This window comes from Balaenoptera acutorostrata, chromosome 8 (genome assembly GCF_949987535.1).
Source record: "Balaenoptera acutorostrata chromosome 8, mBalAcu1.1, whole genome shotgun sequence".
In the NCBI taxonomy this organism is placed as follows: domain Eukaryota; kingdom Metazoa; phylum Chordata; class Mammalia; order Artiodactyla; family Balaenopteridae; genus Balaenoptera; species Balaenoptera acutorostrata.
This window is the reverse complement of record NC_080071.1, coordinates 39,873,994-39,893,754: the sequence shown is the minus strand read 5'-3', so window position 1 is coordinate 39,893,754 and position 19,761 is coordinate 39,873,994. Positions and strand designations below refer to the sequence as shown.

Here is a 19,761-nt window from a genome sequence, read left to right as displayed (position 1 = left end):
ATGTCATTCTTAAGAGAATTGTTTCAACCTCAAAAGACATTAAATATTGATTTCTTGCATATATATATATATATATATATATATACACACATATATATACGTATATATATATATAATCTTTGGAAACATTAATACAAGTATTTTACATAATCAACAGATGAAATGTATTTATCTGTTCTATCTATATTCATTTTACTAGTTATGATTCAGCTATTAACAGTGAATTTTTCTAGTATTTTTACTTGTGAGGTTAGAAAGCACTGCAATGAATTGAACATTGCTTATTTCAACAAATGTATTGCCCACCTATGGTTTTCTGTATACTGGGCCCCATATTGAATTAAGATATTTTTCTAGGATGCAAGAATATCTCTATCCTGGTAATAAATTACCAAGATAAAATGTGTGAAAGTGTGAAAAAATTATAGTTAATGTAAGATCAAAATATAATTATATGAAAAGGATTACTGAGAACATAGAGCAGGGAAAAGAGGGGGAAAGACTTAGAGAGTAGAGTAGAAGTAACAAAACCTATAAAGAAGTTTTATGATAATCCAGGGAGAATAAATGAGGGCCCGAAGTGAGGCAGTGGGCAATGGTAGATGCTGAATAAATGTCTGCTGGATGAAAATGTGAATAAGACTGATAGAAGAGGTATTTAGAAGATAGTATCAATAAACTTTGGTCATTCATTAAATGTAGAAGGAGGGAAGAATAAAAGAGGAAAGAATTCAAGAGTCTTTGCTGACAATTCTATTATACAACTGTAATGTCATCAGTTGATATGGGGACTGCTTGGATGGGTCCCTATGTGGAGCAGCTTATCCATACAGTATCAGGCATGTTGAGTTTGAAATACCCAGGAAATATCTAGAAACAGATGTCCCACAGACTGTTAGGGAAAAGGGGGTCTTGAGTCTGTGAGGAAGGTAGAGATTTCACCTGTGGATTTAGGAATCTATGTCAATGTAGTAGAGGAAGTCATTGGAGTGAATTAGATCACATAATGCTCAAAAAGAGGACAAGAAGTGACCTTGAGGAATGCCAACATTTAGGGGCAGACAGAAGAATAGGAGCTGTTGAACAGGTCCTGGAATGAGCTGTTCTTGAGGCTGAAGGAGAACCAGGCAAGGGCAGAGTTTTGGACATCAAGTGGGGAGAGCATTTCAGGAAGGAACTTGTGCCCAGTGCAAGAGAAGACTGAGGAGAGACCCCTGGATTTTGCAGGAGGGTAAAGATGGACAGGAAGAGAGGAAGTGGAAAGAGCCACCTCACAGGACCACTTCAAATTCAGCGCCAAAGAGAAGGCAAATGGAAAGTTCTAGGAGTGAACCAAGTTAGGGAAAGACTTTGGAACATGGAAGTTTTAGCATTTTGTAAACAGAAAGAACCCCGTAGAAACAAAGTAGTTAGAGCTATAGGAAAGATAGACAAGATTTAAAAGATAGAGAGTCCAGGTGGAAGCAGATACCTTTTCCTCAGAGATGCAAACAAAATAGGTACAGAGGGAAGAGACTGTAACTTCAGTGGTAAACTCATCGAGCTTCCCCATTTCTCTCAGAAATAGGAGACCAGAAGAACCTAGTGGCAAGATGGGAATGAAGACACAGACCTACTAGAGAATGGACTTGAGGATATGGGGAGGGGGAAGGGTAAGCTGGGACGAAGTGAGAGAGTGGCATGGACATATATACACTACCAAATGTAAAATAGATAGCTAGTGGGAAGCAGCCGCATAGCACAGGGAGATCAGCTCAGTGCTTTGTGACCACCTAGAGGGGTGGGATAGGGAGGGTGGGAGGGAGGGGGATGCAAGAGGGAAGAGATATGGGAACATATGTATATGTATAACTGATTCACTTGGTTATAAAGCAGAAACTAACACACCATTGTAAAGCAATTATACTCCAATAAAGATGTTAAAAAAAAAAAAAAAAGAAAAGAAATAGGAGACCAGACATTTGCTCATGAGAGATTTGCAGTATTAATAGAGGACTTAAGAAAAAGGGTAAAGCTTCCATAGGGAAGCTGACTGACTGTGTATATTTCCCTTATAGTATCACTGTTTTCCCACTTGTCTGATTTATTGACCTTTCTCCAGGTATATAACTTTTTCACTGTATATGTTTCTAATTAAGCAAATCTAATCTGTAAGTTTACAGAATTTAAAAATAAGTGTGTGTGGTTATTGCATTACCAAAAGAGCTCTGCTTTCAAAAACATCTTTTAAATGGTGCATTCAAATTATTACTAAATTTTCCAAGATCTTTTTGCATATCACCTTCCAAGAAAACATCTAATAAATAAAGGGAGGCAAACTATCTGTTATAATCTGAACATTATCTGCAATGTAGTTCTTTTCTTCCTACTCTTTTAACAGGTGCAGTCCTGTTAGACTACAAATGAATCCTCCTTTCTTTGTGCATCCACTGATATAGCGATGATGCTCTAGCATCCGTACATCTCTAATTACATTTTGTTTTGCAAAGAACTCCAAGGTACCAAACAGGCTTATTCATCTTGCAGCTCATGTGCTGCTGCTTTATTTTCCCCCTGCAAATCCATTACCTATCTTAGTAGAATTCTACCTTAAACTTTAAAATATCTGTCATCAGTTAGTGGTTTCTATCACTTGCACTGTGTCAAAGTGTAGATAAGGAGGAGACAAGTGAGGCAAAGGCTTAAGAAGTCTTCTGCAGCACACGAGTTGACATACATACAGGTTTGCAGTGTTTCTTTGTCTGGTGCAGAGCCCCATGGGCTTTTCAGCTTCATTCCTCGCAAGACCACACTAAGAAAGTAGGTCCTCTGGGGACTTCCCTGGTGTTCCAGTGGTTAAGAATCTGCCTTCCAATGTAGGGGACGCGGATTCGATCCCTGGTCAGGGAACTAAGATCCCACGTGCCACTGGGCAACTAAGCCTGTGCACTCTAGAGCCCACGTGCCACAACTACAGAACCCACACGCCACAACTAGAGAGAAGCCCGCACACCTCAACGGAAAGATCCCGAGTGCAGCAACCGAAGACCCTAAAAAAATAATAATAGTAGTAGATTAAAAAAAAAAAGGTAGGTAGGTCCTCTGACTGACACCCATTAATTTCTCATTACTGAGAAAGTAGGAAGATAAAGCAGAAGAGAATGATTTCAGAATTCCGTATCAAAGTGAACTAACTTGCTTTAATGAGTGTTGAGCAGTAATCTGGGCATTGCCTTGTTTTTTGAAATAATAATGAGATGCTAGACAAGGTGCTTGCGAAAACAGGAAAGAATATGACCAGCAGTCCTTTCACTGCATGTCTCTGTTGCCTAATCCTTTTAGTACAATACTAAGTATAAAAAGGAAAATTATTGTAAAAACTGACAAGCAATATCCTTCAGTGACCTCAGAAAGCACAAAGTATGATTCTCTTGAAATTGTAGCCTTGGTTTCCTGAGCACTTTTCTCAAGTTTTGGAACTATTTGATATTCTGGAACGCTTATCTTGGAAAGACGTTGGTAGGTGACAGTGAACAAGGCTCATAACTTTTCGAAAACTCTCTGACAAATGGTAGATGATTACACAATAAACAGAAAACCTGTTGCATTTTCACTGAAAGCAAAATACACATATTAAAACTCTATTCAAAATTTATGTCCTTTAAAATCATAATGATAAAAATAATATGCAAATGAATGAATAATATTGCTCCTAAAAAATTAAAAATTTTAATCATTGCTTTAGGGCCTGGGGTGTGAGCTCAGATTGTCCAGTTGTGGTGATTTACTTGTAAAGACTGGTACACATTTTTTTTTCAGTCAAAAGACACGGATTTAGATATCCACAGCCCCTGAGTATGGAACAGAACCCATGACCTTGATCTCATTAGCATTAACCGTGAGTCACTTGAGCTTAGGCCCCCAAACTATTACCTTTCATTGTGTCATCCACCTGAAGCCCTTGCCTCACCTTTACGATCTTCTTGGTTCTTAGAGCCCAAGGAGAAAATGGTAGTATTTGGCACGTTTTCAGATTAAGGCACCAATCACTTGAGTCACTCGCTTGAGGTTTATTAGTCAGGAATGGAATTAGGCATAGCCAAGTTTTCCTGGCTGACAGACCAGGAAGTTTGGTTACCATCCTAAATACCATTATCTCTAATCTCAGTGAATGATACCACCACCATTCACCAAGTGTTCATGGCAAAACCTTGGTAGTAATCCTTGATTCCTCTCTTTCTCTGATACCCCACATCTAATCAGTCGGTAAGTCTGGTTGTTTCTACCCACAAATATATCCTGAATGTACTGCTCAGTTTTCTACTACCACCCTGGTCCAAGCCACCATCGGCTCCCTGTGGACAGCTACATTAGGCTCCAAACTCATCTCCATGTGGTTATTCTTGCACAAGCTCTTCTCCACATAGCAGTCAAAATGATCTTATGAAAACGTGACTCAGATCACCTCTCTCTCCTCCCTCAGAAATCTCAGAAATCACAGATTACATCCAGATTTCTCTCATGCTTTACCAGACTGTATGTGATCTCACCCCTGGTCAGCTCCTTCATCTCACAGCCTGCATTCACCCTCTTGCCACTCACCTTGATCTTGCTTGTTTCATTTCAAGGTTTTTGTACTTGCTATGCTTTCTTCCTGGAATGCTCTTCTTCCCAGAATTCCTGTTATTTCATTCAAGTGTCTGTCAAATATTACCTCTTCAGACAGGCTTGAACTGACTCTATTACCATACCATGCTTTATTTTTCTTCTTAGCACACTTAATAAGATGAGACTATATATATATACACACACACACATATATGCATATATATGTATGTGTTACACACATATATACATATATGTATATATTATACACATATATTTTATATATAATTTTATATGATTATATATATGTAAAATATAAACATGTTTTATACATGCTTATATATATTTAACATATATTTTATAAATGTATATATAACAAAAGCATATGTGTATATGTGTAAATATACATATATACTTTTCTGCCTTTCCCACTAGATAATTAACTTCATTGAGTCAAAGATTTGGTATATATTATACACATATATTTTCACCTCTAACTTCAGAGCCTAGAATAGTGTATACCACATCACAGGTATGCGATAATTATTAAATTTGTTGCATAGATAGATGGTTATTTCCTTATGATATATTCTTAGATGGGACTTACTTGGTGAAATGGTATGAACTTCACATATGTCTCAGAATGGTTATGCTGCTTTACACTCCTGTCAAGCAGGTGCTCTATCTTATCTTCCCCTCGTTTACAATTTTTAAATCTTTGCCATTTCTTAGTTGCAGAAAATGATACCTATTAGTAGTTGTAATTTGTACAGCTTGATAAGTCAAGACATGTGTTATCAAAAGCAAAAATGCAAGGAAATTTTTACTTCACATAGAGAATCAGAGACCTTCTTTGTTGGGAAATTAGCCAAGAAGTGAGAACTCAAAGATAAAACACCTAAGCAAATTTTTGCTTGAAATGCCTTCTTTAAAAGCTATTGTCTTTTGCTTTCCTAGGTTACATGCAAAGTTGCAACCTTAAAGAAACTGTATTAAAACATTTATTTGTCTGGTTCTCAGCAAGTTTTGCCTATAATGTGCTATGCTTTGCATGGCATCATTTAACAAAGATATACAAAGATAATACCATCCACTCAGCTTTATTCAACAGTGTCAGGCCTTCAAGAAAGTGTTACTGAGATTGAGCATTCTTAGTCTCTACTCCCCAAAACAGAAGAGCAGTAAGAAGCACCGGCTCAGGATTCAGAAGACTGTATTTGAATCCATGCTCTACCATTTAGTAATTCAGTGACCTGTGGGAATTAACTTAATCTGTCCAAGCCTTGGTTGTTTTTCTTTTTGAACAATTGTAGTTGCAATACATTTTGAGAGAGAAAAGCATACCACTACCTGGGAGATGATTTGTAACACATGTATGTGACAAAGGACTCCTGTTTGGACTATATAAAGAATTCCTATAAATCAATAAGAAAAAAGCTGAGAATCTACTTTTTAAAAAATGGGCTAAAGATTTGACCAAGCACTTCACAAAAGACGATATACAATTAGCCTATAAAAATATGCAAAGGTGTTCCATATCATTAGTCATTAGGGAAATACAAATTAAAACCAAAAGAAGGTTGGTTGAACCACCACAACTCCACCAGAACTGCTAAAATCAAAAGGACTGAAAACACTGATACTATTTGTTAGAGCAAATGTGGAACAATTGGTATTCTCACACATTGCTGGTAGAAATATAAATCAGTACTACCATTTTGGAAAACTCTTCAGAATCTACTGAAGATATATATATCTATATAGACATAGATATAGATAACATAAATGAGTATCTATGTCTACCAAAAACATGTATAAGAATATTTATAGTAGCATTACTCAATATAGCAAAAACTGAAAACTGAAACATTTCAAATGCTCATCAATAGTAAAGTAGATAAATAAATTGTGGCATAGTCATACAATGCATACTATCCAGCCATTAGGAAAAATACAAACTTCTATGTGCAACAATATGGATGAATCTCATAGACATAATGTTGTGTGAAAGAAGCCAGGCATAAAATAATATATACTGGGTGATTCCATTTATATGAAGTTCAAAAATAGGCAAAACTGATCTAAATTGATAGAGATAAGAATGGTGGTTATCTTTGAGGAGAGGGGGAGTATCAACTGATTGGGGGCTCAATGGAGCCTTCTAGGGTGGTAGAAACATTCTATATCTTTATATCTTATATATCAATATCTTATATTTTCTTTATATCTATGTTTACACAAATGTATACCTATGTATAAATTCATTAAAATTTATGTACCTTACAGTATATAAGTTATACCTCAATAAAAAAGAAATAAAAAGGTACAGATAGTAAAATGTCTACCTCATTAGAGTGTATGAAAAACAAGGGAGATAATGAATATAAGTTCTTACCATACTGCTTGGTCTATAGTGCATATTCAATTAGTGTCAGCTATTAACTTGTGATTATTATTGCTGCTTTTACTATCACTCTAAGATATAACTGCCTGGAGCAGCTATTCGGCCATTTTTTTTGTTCTATATAAAAGCAAACTTCTTGAAATAAGGATCGAGCCCCTGAATTCAGCTTCTAAGAACCATGCTCCAACCAACTTAACAGTATTAGTTGTGTATACAGACGTAGAAAACAAACTAATGGTTACCAAAGGGAAAAGGGGGGATAAACTAGGAGTTTGAGATTAACATATACACACTACTATATGTAAAATAGATAACCAATGAGGACCTACTGTCCAGCACAAGGAACTATACTCAATATTTTTTTTTTTTTTTTTAATTTATTTATTTATTTATTTTTGGCTGTGCTGGGTCTTCGGTTCGTGCGAGGGCTTTCTCTAGTTGCGGCAAGTGGGGGCCACTCTTCATCGCGGTGCGCGGGCCTTTCACTATCGCGACCCCTCCCGTTGCGGGGCACAGGCTCCAGACGCGCAGGCTCAGCAGCTGTGGCTCACGGGCCCAGCTGCTCCGTGGCATGTGGGATCTTCCCAGACCAGGGCTCGAACCCGTGTCTCCTGCATTAGCAGGCAGATTCTCAACCACTGCGCCACCAGGGAAGCCCTATACTCAATATTTTGTAATAACCTATAAGGGAAAAGAATCTGAAAAGGAATAGATATATATGTATGTATAACTGAATCAGTTTGCTGGACACCTGAAACTAACACAACATTGTAAATCAACTATACTTGAATAGAATACACACACACACATATATATATTAGTTGTGTATAAAAGGAAGCTTGTTATTATGGTAAAGTTTACTTATCTAGTGTAAAAATTTTAACTTCCAAAAATGCATTTAGTTCAAGAGTTTTGTTCCCTTTTAGAATTAAGAATTTTTTAAAAAATTACTTTGAAACACAAATCGTCATTAATCTTATGAAAAGGCATTCAAATCTGTTTAGTATAAAAATAAATGTAAATCAAACTGGCAGTGAGATACTGTATTACATCTGTCAGATTGGCAAAAACAATGGACGTTTAGGCTGGTAAAGGTACAGGGAAGCCAGCAATCTCTTACAAAGCTCTAAGAGTATTAGCTTGTATAACCATCTGTAGGGCAATTTGGCAATGTGCATCACAAGCTCAAAAATGTACATGCTTTCTGACCCAGCAATTTCTCCTCAAAGTTTAGGTCCTGAGGAAACTATCAGACGAGTATACAGAGATGTCTGTACACAATGCTGTTTATATAAATTGTTTATTGAATATATGTGAATTCAGCAGAGTACAAACATGATTGCCTAGATACTCTGTTGAATCTTCCTTTCTCATTCCTCAAAGACACTGTCAGATATCAGAAAGTCCAGTCTTATTTGAAACTTTAGGCTCTTACCCAGTTGCATACTCCCTTCCTCCTGGCTCAGGTTGGACCATGGGAAGAGGCATAACCTGCCCTTTCTTTCTTCCCCATCATATCATTTCGATTCTTGCCCTTTCCAATTTTTAGGGATAGGAGAAGTAATTGGAAGGGGGGAGGGCAAATGTTGTTGTACATAAGAACAATCATTGATGGCTTCTGCATGGTAGGTGTCCAGATGCTTCTCAAGGACCATGTGTAAGGTCTTCATGTGGTTCCTCCAATCCTTCCTCAGTCCCCACCACTCCTCAGGCTCTTGCTGCCAGGGTCCTGGTCATCAGCCTTCTTGTGTTTGTACCAATAACATGGTTCAAGCCTGGCCACCTTTCAAGATGTCCTGTTGACCCAAAGAAAACCCATTCAGCCATGCCAAACTGAGGTTGCAGGTTCTTTGAGTTCTAACCATTCCCAGCCCCATCTCTCTCCAACCTTCCTTTCCTCTACCTCACCTAGTATGAGGGGCAGATCACCAAGGCCTGAAGTTGTCTGACGGGGGAATGAAATGGAGGCAATAGAAGTCCCACTCAATATCTTTTTAACATTAGTAAAAGTGCAAACCAGAAATAACCCAAACATCAAAAGATTTGTTGAATAAATTATAGTACAGCCATATAAGTAAATATCATTTGGTTTTATAAATCATGATCCAATTCTATCTACATTTATTGACATGGAAAGATATTCTTGATTTATTTCTAAGCAACAAATGTTAGTTACAGAATATTATGTTTCTGTCTATTCATATATACTGTTGTTTAAAAAATAGTGTGGAGTAATAGATATCAAAACATAATCATTCCAGGTCAAGGATTGGCAAACTACTACCTGCAGGCTAAGTCTAGCCTGCTGCCTATTTTTTGTAAAAAGAGTTTATTGAATCACATGTGCAAGTAGCTGCTTTCCTACTGTAATACCAAAGTTCAGTACAAAGTTGAAACAGAGACAGTATGGCGTACAAAGCCCACTATATTTACCATCTGGTGCTTTGCAGAAAAAGTTTGTTGACTTTTATTTTAGATGATAGAATCATGGGTGATTTTAATTTTTTTAAATGTTTGTCTGACTATTTTCTATTCAAGCATAAATCTATTGTATAAAATATGTATGTTAGTAAACTGTTGAAACCTGATTAGAAAAGACTTCTTATACTGATAACATTAAATCAAGAGTAAACTTCATAAGTGAAATCAAAATTTGATTATAGGTTCCAAAGTTCTACTTCAAAATAAGATCTATGATGTGGTTAGAATATTATTTTAATTGTTTTTAAAGTTAAGACCTATCAATGGACATGACTCTTCTATTTACCAACAGGATTAGTTTCTGAAAACTGCTTTCAGACTTCTGGCATGTTCTTTTCATCTTCTGTGTTAGGGTATTAGTGCTCTGAGGCTGTATTTGAGTGAAATAGTGCTAAAAGCTGGGTTAATTTGAGTAAAATTTTTGGAGTAAAAAATAAGAGTGACACGTAAATATTGAAAGTGGACTTCCTTCACCTGGTTTATCAACTGGATATGAAAACAATTCCAAAAAGAGAGATTTTCAAAATGTTTAGCACTTTGGAAAATAAGTGAGTCAGAGTGGGACCTCCCAAGAAGGCTACTCTGAAGAACTAAATTCACTTGGATGAATAAATTATGGATATTTGTTACAAAGGGCAATTCTGATGTAACTTAGCAAATTTTGCTTCAAAATCCTGTCGGATAAAACCTTAGAAAAGGTGTTTGAGTAATCAGGAAATAATTAAGACTCTCAGAAGACCTGCTAATTAACATTAGGTGAGGGAATACTTGAAAATGGAATTCATATTAACCAGAAGTTCCAGATGACATGCATCTTTATTAAAAGAAACAGAAGTAAACAGTACATTAATTAAACTTCCAAATACACAAAATAAGAAGGCTTTAAAAATGCCACTAAGGGAAGAGAAATAATATAATGGACTTTGATAAAAATATCAAACAATTAAAATGAGAAATAATAAAATTAGGCTTTGATGCTTATAAGTTTACAGACCCAGAAAGAATGCCACAATTTAAATAAATTATTGCATCAGGGACTTTCCTGATTTTAGGATCAGTCTTATTGACTATCTAGTATCAATCCAGTAGCAGAATTACCTGCATATGATGGAGCCATTTACACAGTTCCAAAGTCAAAATACGTTCCTAATATTCTCAAAGATTAAGACTCTGACCTATCCAGGGCATAAAAACTAAAACATAATTTATCTAAATGTTAAATCATGTAAATCTTAATCACTCCACACCTCTTAATATTTTTTAAAAGGAAACCAGCTACCCTTAGTATCTACTTTATTAGTTTTAAAATATTCTCTGCCTTCTGACTCAGTCCATCTTTATAATAGTATCTCCCATTACACCTGTTGCCATCTTCTATCCTCACCTACCAGGTATTCACCAGCAAACCCCAAGCTTTCTAACACCTAAGCATTTCCTCACATGTCCACTTCTAGCCATTCACTTCCTACTCCTTTTCACCCTATTCTATACTTATCTAAATCTGATCTTCAAAACCCGTCTTCAAAACCTAGACAGAATGCTACTTCCTTTATGAAAAATGTCTTTCTTCCTAACCAAAAGTAAGTACTTCCAATTCTATGCTCTCATGCCTCTTGCCAGTTTCTATAATAAATCAGAGATCTCTGAATGACTATCCATTTCCTCTGCTAAACTATTACTTTCTTAAAGTCTACACCTACTTTATTTACTATCCTCTTCGGTGTCTAGCACATTGTCAGCAATCAGCATATTATTAATATGCATTTGTTAATGAGTAAATGACCTCTTTTGAAAAGGAGATGTAAAAAGGAAATCTGTGTATTTTTTCTTAAAGAAATAGGGATATATATAGAGAAAAAGATACAATTCTGTTGTCTTCTCAATGTAACCTGAATCAGATGATTGTTGAATAGTGTAGGTATTTCCATTTAAGGCAAATATGCTTTGAAACTAAACTGTAATAGTAAAACAAAGCAACAGCTTTTTCACATCTCCAGGTGACTAATGTATGCCTTTTATAATGTTAACGCCATACGAAGTCCTCTCTTTGTGCAGGAATATTAATACATTACATGGTGAATAGTTAGAGAAAATATGCTCATTTATGCTACTTACTAATCTGTGGGACATTATTTAATATTGATGAGCCTCAGTTTCCACATTTTTAAGGTAGGAATAATTCTTGTCAGCCTTATCTTTTTCACAAGTTTTTTGAAACTTTTTCACAAGTCACAAGTTGTAAGAGATAAAAGGATAATGTAAGTGATAGCACTTTGTAAATTATAAAATTCTATATAAGAGTATAGGAGAGAGACCAACATAAGGGACATTAAAATAATGATATGAGTAAAAGACTGAGTAAATATCTAAAACATGTCAGATTCTTTAGATCGAATTTATATAAAATATCTTATGAAATGCTTGAAGCCAGGAAAGATTTTGCTATGCAATAACTTAAGATTCCATCACAAAAAACTGAGCAATTCCATAGGGGCAAATCTTAAGATTACTGAATTATTTTGCTGCTTTGTGAGTTCTATAAAATTGCAGATTCAGTCTGAGGGATCCTTATAGATAAGAGAGTACCAGGCCTGAAATAATCTTCAATCTTCAATCTTCTTCAATCTTCAATCTTCAATCTATAAAATTGCAGATTCAGTCTGAGGGATCCTTATAGATAAGAGAGTACCAGGGGCTTCCCTGGTGGCGCAGCGGTTGAGAATCTGCCTGCCAATGCAGGGGACACGGGTTCGAGCCCTGGTCCGGGAAGATCCTACATGCCACGGAGCAACTGGGCCCGTGAGCCACAATTACTGAGCCTGCGCGTCTGGAGCCTGTGCTCCGCAACAAGAGAGGCCGCGACAGTGACAGGCCCGCGCACCGCGATGAAGAATGGCCCCCGCTTGCCGCAACTGGAGGAAGCCCTCGCACAGAAACGAAGACCCAACACAGCCATAAGTAAATAAATAAATAAATAAAAATAAAATTAAAAAAAAAAAAAAAAAAAGAGAGTACCAGGCCTGAAATAATCTTCAATCTAATTTACTTACTACTACCATTTAGGAAGAATGATTTTACTTCTTTCTCTCATACTATTGAGGTCAGTTTAGTAAAAGTCTGAGATCTTTTCCATCATACTTTATGGCATCCTGAAGTTTTAATAAACTTGCTGAAAAGGAATATAGATTGTGAAAACCAAGGATTAAAAGGGATCTGAATATTCCTTTATTCCAAACACCATCCAGACCTGGAATTCATCTATAGTATCCCTGCTATGTCCAGTCTTGACATGGATGGATCCAGCTTGGAAAAAGGGATGGAAATCAACTGCTGATCCCTAAATCAATTAAGTAAAATTATGATCTCCCCTCATTTTGATGTGTGTGAAAGCGTTGGTTTGCCCCACATAGAGAAGAGACACACAGAACCTCACTGCTGTTTCCCTCGTCATTCCTTCCCTCTTGGTCATCCAGGTCCATGGTACATGGTTCCAAATTAGCTAGGGCAATTAACAAATAAATTTTCAGTTTTAATTCCCTTTCTTTTTTTTTCTTCTTTTAATTAATTAATTTATTTATTTTTGGCTGCATTGGGTCTTCATTACTGCACGTGGGCTTTCTCTAGTTGCGGCGAGCGGGGGCTACTCTTTGGTGCGGTGCACGGGCTTCTCATTGCGGTGGCTTCTCTTGTCGCAGAGCACGGGCTCTAGGCGCTTGGGCTTCAGTAGTTGTGGCACGTGGGCTCGGTAGTTGTGGCTCATGGGCTCTAGAGCGCAGGCTCAGTAGCTGTGGCGCACGGGCTTAGCTGCTCCGCGGCATGTGGGATCTTCCCGGACCAGTGAGCGAACCTGTGTACCCTGCATTGGCAGGCAGATTCTTAACCACTTCGCCACCAGGGAAGTCCTCCTTTCTGTCTTAATGAGAATTTATCAGCATACCTACAGACATTTTCTAAGAGCAAGGCTCTCCTAGGATTAAACTTGTGATGGATTTTGCAGTTGCCTTAGAAGTTCCACCTTCTTTCCCAAAGGAGCCACTGAACAGAGCCTGTCTTGAATAGCAGATGAACCGTGAAGTGTTAGATTCTGTTAAAGTCACTGTGACCCCTATTAGAGCCTGCACATGGGCCTCAAGGATTATAAACATTTAGTAGCTACATGATCAAAATGCCAAGATGTCTGTAAATGATTTGGCTAATCCTCATATAGTGCTTGTGGTTAATGTCATTATTTAAAACTTATGATTCAGACTGGCAGTAATTAATAAGTATAATGGATGGAATCTTTAAATCTTGTCTTTTGGATAAATCGCATTGCCATTCAAAGAGCAGCAAAAACTTAACTAATCATAACCAAAATTAACCATGTTTCTTCCCTCGCCTCTGCCCTACACCTGAAGGTTAAAATTTAACTTGGTGTAAAAATTGAATTTTAACTTTATGTTCATGTCATAATTAAAATATGAGTAGTCAAATGAAACTACCATTACATGTCTTATTTCATGTTACCATCATATCATTTAATCAGATTGGAAGGTAGCTGATTTCCCTATCTATTAAAGGAACATATTTACAACTCAGGGATATCAGACAGAAAGTTACCTGCTGTAAATGGGAGAACAAAGTCATTTTTCGTGAGTCATCATGATCTTGGGGTGACCTGATACAGAAACCAATGCCATGGAGTTCTTTTTCAATAAAGCTCAATGAACTAAAAGCTGCGCTGGAAAAAAAAACTACACATAGAAAACAAAGGGGAAAGGGGGGTCAGGGAGAGATATATTAGGAGGTTGGGATTAACATATACACACTACTACATATAAAATAGATAACCAACAAGGACCAACTGTAGAGCACAGGGAACTCTACTCAATATTCCATAATAACCTATATGGGAAAAGAATCTGAAAAAGAATGGATACATGTATATGTATAACTGAATCACTTTGCTAGAACACCTGAAACTAACACAACATTGTGTTGATAAATCAACTGTACTCCAATATAAAATAAAAATTTTTTAAAAACTACATCTAGAAATCAGATTTCTATTTTTAATTCCTTTATGTCAATTTGTCTGTGTCTGTATGGTATATGAGGCCTTAACATTCTCTCTCTGTGTCTCTCTTAGAAGATAAAGGGAAGTTGAAAGTCAGCAGTTCCAGTCAGGCATCAAGCTCTGAAGGTGGCTCATTTCTCCTCAAACCTGGTACAACACCCCTGCCACCCGGAGCAGCCACTTCTCCCTCCAAGAGCACAAACGGAGCTCCTGGTACTGTTTCTGAATCAGAAGAAGAAAAAGCCAAAAAGTTACTTTATTGTTCACTATGCAAAGTGGCTGTGAACTCCCTGTCACAGCTAGAGGCACACAACACAGGTCAGCATCTATCGTTTAAATTTAAATAACGTTTATAACAAGATCCACCTTTTCCCATCAGAATACCTTATCTTTTGTTGTTCAAACGTTAGGTTTCTTCGGTCTTCTCTACTTTTTTGATTCGAAGGAGTGATTTTAAGAAATGTACGCTATAACAACCTTAGAAATAACAAGGCAAAAGTAGGTTGGGGATAAAACTTGTTCTGTTCTTTATTTTCTCAAAAGCATCTAATACTTCCCAAAACTCATTATGATGAAGTGACAGAAATGAAGACAAATATCTATGCACAATGTTCACTGCAACACACTTCTTCTAAGAGAAAAAAATGGAAACAACCGAATATTTCCACAGTAGGGAAATGTTGAGCGAATTATAGTCCCAATATGATAGAATATATTACTCAGCCATTAAAGTGTAATTATAAGAAAATATGTATATGATTTGATATGTGAAATTTTCGGGATATTTAATTAGCATGATCCCAATTTTGAAAATACACTTTTCAGTATACCAAAAAAAGAAGCTGAAAAGAAATACACTAAAAGGATAACAGTGGTTATCTCTGGGAGGTGAAAACAGAGATAATGTTTGTTTTCTTATGCCTCTCTATATTTTATTATATACTCATGGTTTCCCATTTTTTACAGTGAAAATGTGTTAAATCTATAATTAGCATTAAAACCATCATTAAAAAAAAGTATTGGGAAGTTCAGCCTGAAGATAAACTTTTCAAGAGCTTCATATAATCCGTAAATAGCTATTTAATATATGTTTCTTTCTGTCTTAGGATCTAAACACAAGACCATGGTTGAAGCTCGTAATGGGGCTGGTCCAATTAAGTCCTATCCTAGACCTGGATCAAGATTAAAGATGCAGAATGGCAGTAAGGGGTCAGGACTACAGAACAAGACATTTCATTGTGAAATCTGTGATGTTCACGTTAATTCAGAAATTCAGCTCAAACAGGTAATGTATCCTGAATTAGTAGTCACTGTCGCTTGGGGTCACCCTTTGACTATGTATCTCCTAATCTATATAATGGTTCTCACTTTGCTCACAGTTAAATTTCCTAACCTTATAGGATGCCTATGGTATACAACATACAGGTGCTATGTGGAAGAAAAAGTACCAAATATCTGTGCACCTACTATTACTATACGTCAGGCTCTAGGCTTGGTGTTAGAGACCAGTGAGCACAACAGTCACCTGGAGCTTACAGTTGAGCAGGAACTTCTAAGATAGTAAATGTTCAGCCTGTCTTCCAAGGACCCAAAATCTGGTTAGGGAGACAGACTCATTAGTCACGGTGGTAATACCAGGCAAAGTCGGAGGAGTGCTACAGAGAAAGGAAAGGGAGAGAGGTGTTACAATAGAGTAAAGAGCAAGTCTTAATGTAGAGAGTGTGGTGATCTTACCCACACCACCATGGAACCATGGACCTAGAACTGGGAATGGAGGAACCAACTACCTCTGTCTAGGAAATATAGTTTACATGGCATAAAACTCACATGTAGATTCAGCTAATGCATCAAACTTTTTTCAGCACATTTCTAGCAGAAGGCATAAGGATCGAGTTGCAGGGAAACCACTGAAGCCGAAGTACAGCCCTTACAATAAACTCCAGCGGAGCCCAAGCATTTTAGCAGTAAGTTCACTTCGCCTACTTGTCTATTTTTGTGGGGCAGCCTTCCTGGCTGGGGCAGGCACTGTGGGTAAGGAGGGCCTAGGGTCTAACTGGTCCTGAAAGGGTTTTGAACTTAAATAGCCCTCAAAGAGAGAAGTTTTAGAATGAACTTAGTCCCTGCTGGAGGACACCTTGAAGAAAGTTTCCTTAGAAAAAAAGAAACTGAACCTCTTTAAGGGCTAATACCTTACTCTTTACCAGGACCTTTTCAAGAGATTCCCTTCTTCAGCATATACAGAAAAGTAAAGGCTCAGGAACAAGGGCAGTGATGCCTGAGGAATCTTGGAACATGTTAAATCTGGGGAAAGGGATTGCTTTCCAAACACAAAATCCATCTATTTAATATCCTCCTCCTTTCTGGGGTGTTCCCCCCACCTCTTTCTCTCTCTTTCTCCAGAAAGTACAGTGGCTGTGTGTATTCCTCTCTCTTTCCCTGTCTAGCAAGCATGTTGATAGTCAGCCTGTCTTACCTGCTCTCAAAATGTGCTATTTTCAGTTTCTTTGTAAAAACATTAAGGGGCTCCACCAATAGATGTCATATAAATACCCAGATGGATGGATTTCCTAGTCTCCCTGGGACTCAGCCCAGCGTGGTGTTCTGCTGAGGTTGAAAGCTGGGATTGGCCAGCTGAAGGCGATACTGACATTACCTCCAGTTTTTCCAAAGCTCAGTCGATGCTGCACGCAGGCATTACACGCATTAAGCAAATCCAGCTTGCAAAGCTCCTCCTGATTGCAAAAGAGAGGGATTAAGGATTGATTTCTTACTTCACAGGAAGATTCCACCTTGGGATTCCTTTTAAATAGAGAAAGTTTCTAGCCCATTTACAATCATTGCCAATGACAAATTTGAGTTAGCTGCAGTTTTTCAAGTAATACTTTTTAAGTGGCCAGAGCAGTGTAAACTGACTTTGTTTTCATGACTGTTCATGGGTCCCCAATGTCCCAAACTCCAGTTACCTAACCCAGTGCGGCTTTTTTAAGAGGTGAAGTAAAGGGTAATGCATATTCTCCAAAAAGCCTCATTGTGGTTTAAAACAAGTCATTAGTTTGAATTGAGCTCCATAATCTAAGCAGGAAACCTTCTGGGTGTGTTTGTTTTTTCCTTGTGAGCAGCAGCATAAAATACTTTCAGTATCTATTCAGAGAGGCTTTCCTCTGTCCTAGTGCCCAGGGGCAAGGACCACCAGAAAAGAGTTGAAATGGAAACAAATCAAAGAAAAGGTATGCCAAGAGGCTTTGAAACCAGCTTTGTGAAAATAATCATGTCTTGACTTCTGAGAGTTAAGATTTTAAAATTTTGACTTCTGAATGTCTCTCTTTTACTTATGAACATATCTGTGCTGCTGTTATTCAAAACAATCTCCCCACCCCACTCCTGGTTTTCTCCCTCTATTAGGCAAAACTTGCATTCCAGAAGGATATGATGAAGCCTTTGGCCCCGGCCTTCCTGTCCTCGCCCCTGGCGGCGGCGGCGGCAGTGTCCTCCGCGCTGTCACTGCCACCCCGGCCGTCGGCCTCGCTCTTCCAGGCTCCAGCCATCCCTCCAGCTCTGCTGAGGCCCGGCCACGGCCCCATCCGCGCCACTCCCGCCTCCATCCTCTTCGCCCCGTACTAATGTCTGCAAGCCCCCAGACGGTTGAGGCCAGTAGGAAAGTAGAGCAGGAAAGCCAAAAGGATTCAGCAATTTGAGCATTTGGTGTTGCAGTGTCCCACCCAACTGCAAAATGCAGCGTACCACCTGAGCCCCAACTCCAAAGAGTAAGTTGCTAGATTCAAGAGTGCTTTTAGGGGCCGCTCCTATAATTTCGGAATCTGAGCAGCAGAAGCTTTATCTCCCTAGTCCCTCCCCCTGCCCTACCCCATACAATTCGTGTATCAGAGATATTTAGTTTCTTGCAAATGTATTGGTCAGGAAATATATATATATATATACATATATACATATATATCATTTTCTGACTATTTTTCCGTGGGTGTGATCTGGCTTAGAAACAATATGGAATATTTTCCTGACAGACTTGAAAACTAGGGTCTTCCTCACACGTCTGTAAATAATCCTGGAATCCAACTGGGCACATTCTAGTGTGGAACAAAAATAGATGAACACAAGTGCTTACTTGTGGATACCATCTTACCAACGGATCACAGCGTTTTCTTTTTGGTGTACTATTGTTGACAGGGATTGTGTACTGTTTTAGACCCAAGTACTGTTGTATCCTGTGTAGTACTAGATCTGTATCTCTTGTCTGAATTAAACATTTTTAGTTGCTGTGTAAATGTTAGGAAGCAAAGTAGCTTTGAATTTTCTCTTTAAGAGAACAAAAGATAACGTATTTTCTTTATTTTACATTTTATTTGGTGATATTTAAACGAAATAGAAAGCCATATAACATAGCTCTAATTACTACCTGTCTGCTATTTTTGTTTAACTTATTTTGTAGCTTCCTCACCAGTTTGAGTTGCTAAGCAAATGTATGCAAACAGAAAAAGAGCTTCCTAAATTGCACATTTTTGCACCTCTTGTGTGTTCAGCAAGAAGACAATGAATCCATGTATTTCTACATCATCTTCTTCATTTTCAACCTGTTTTCATTTGTAATGATGCTACATAATTTTGTGGCTCCCTAATGCAATAATGTACAGAAGATTAAAAAATTTATAATTGAACAATCTGTCTTTCTGTTCACTGAATCTGTTGCAGGTCATGCTCCCATGCCCCCGTTTCTAAGCTGATATCAACAGGACTGGAATGTTTGTCATATCAGGGGCAAGAGGTATAAGACAGCAAAATAGAGTGAACTCTTTTAGAGCATCTATATCTGCAATCTGTAAATGGTAAAATGTCTGTGTATTTTTTTAAATGTACCTTTTCAATAAAAGTACAAAAAATAAAAATCTGTTTGTATTTTCAAAGTTGTTTTCTCTTTAGACACCTCCAATTTGAAATCATCTGATGAAGGCTTTTCAGTAGGTGCAAAGATTGCTTCTTACATATTTAGCATTTTCAGTTCTTATTTGCAGCATATTTATTTGTCATCTTTATTCATTACTGTTCACAGCAGCTGCATGAAGCAAGACTTTACTGCTGTTTTCTCTCTGAATCTCTAAGAAGTTGAACCAAAGTTGTGAGTGTGGCCCAAAATCACAGTAGCGGTCTACCAAAAATTGTGACACAATTTTTAAACACTCTGTGAGTCTTCTAAATTCCTAACTCATCTTTTATTTGTGTC

At 37.5% G+C, this 19,761-nt stretch overlaps 1 protein-coding gene across 12 annotated transcripts in view; it reads left to right on the top strand.

The window, feature by feature from the left end:
• ZNF385B (zinc finger protein 385B) overlaps window positions 1-19,405 on the top strand; it is a 432,563-nt gene extending 413,158 nt beyond the window's left edge. For 10 of the 12 annotated variants that reach the window (XM_057551853.1, XM_057551852.1, XM_028168595.2 and 7 more), the window contains 4 exons: window positions 14,598-14,843; window positions 15,632-15,810; window positions 16,388-16,489; window positions 17,928-19,405. In XM_057551853.1, the coding sequence (XP_057407836.1) occupies window positions 14,598-14,843; window positions 15,632-15,810; window positions 16,388-16,489; window positions 17,928-18,146 (746 nt within the window). In that variant the 3' untranslated portion in view covers window positions 18,147-19,405. The remainder of the gene's footprint in view (window positions 1-14,597; window positions 14,844-15,631; window positions 15,811-16,387; window positions 16,490-17,927) is intronic. The other 2 variants (XR_009009118.1, XM_057551854.1) reach the window with 2 other exon arrangements.
• The last annotated feature ends 356 nt before the right edge of the window (window positions 19,406-19,761 follow it).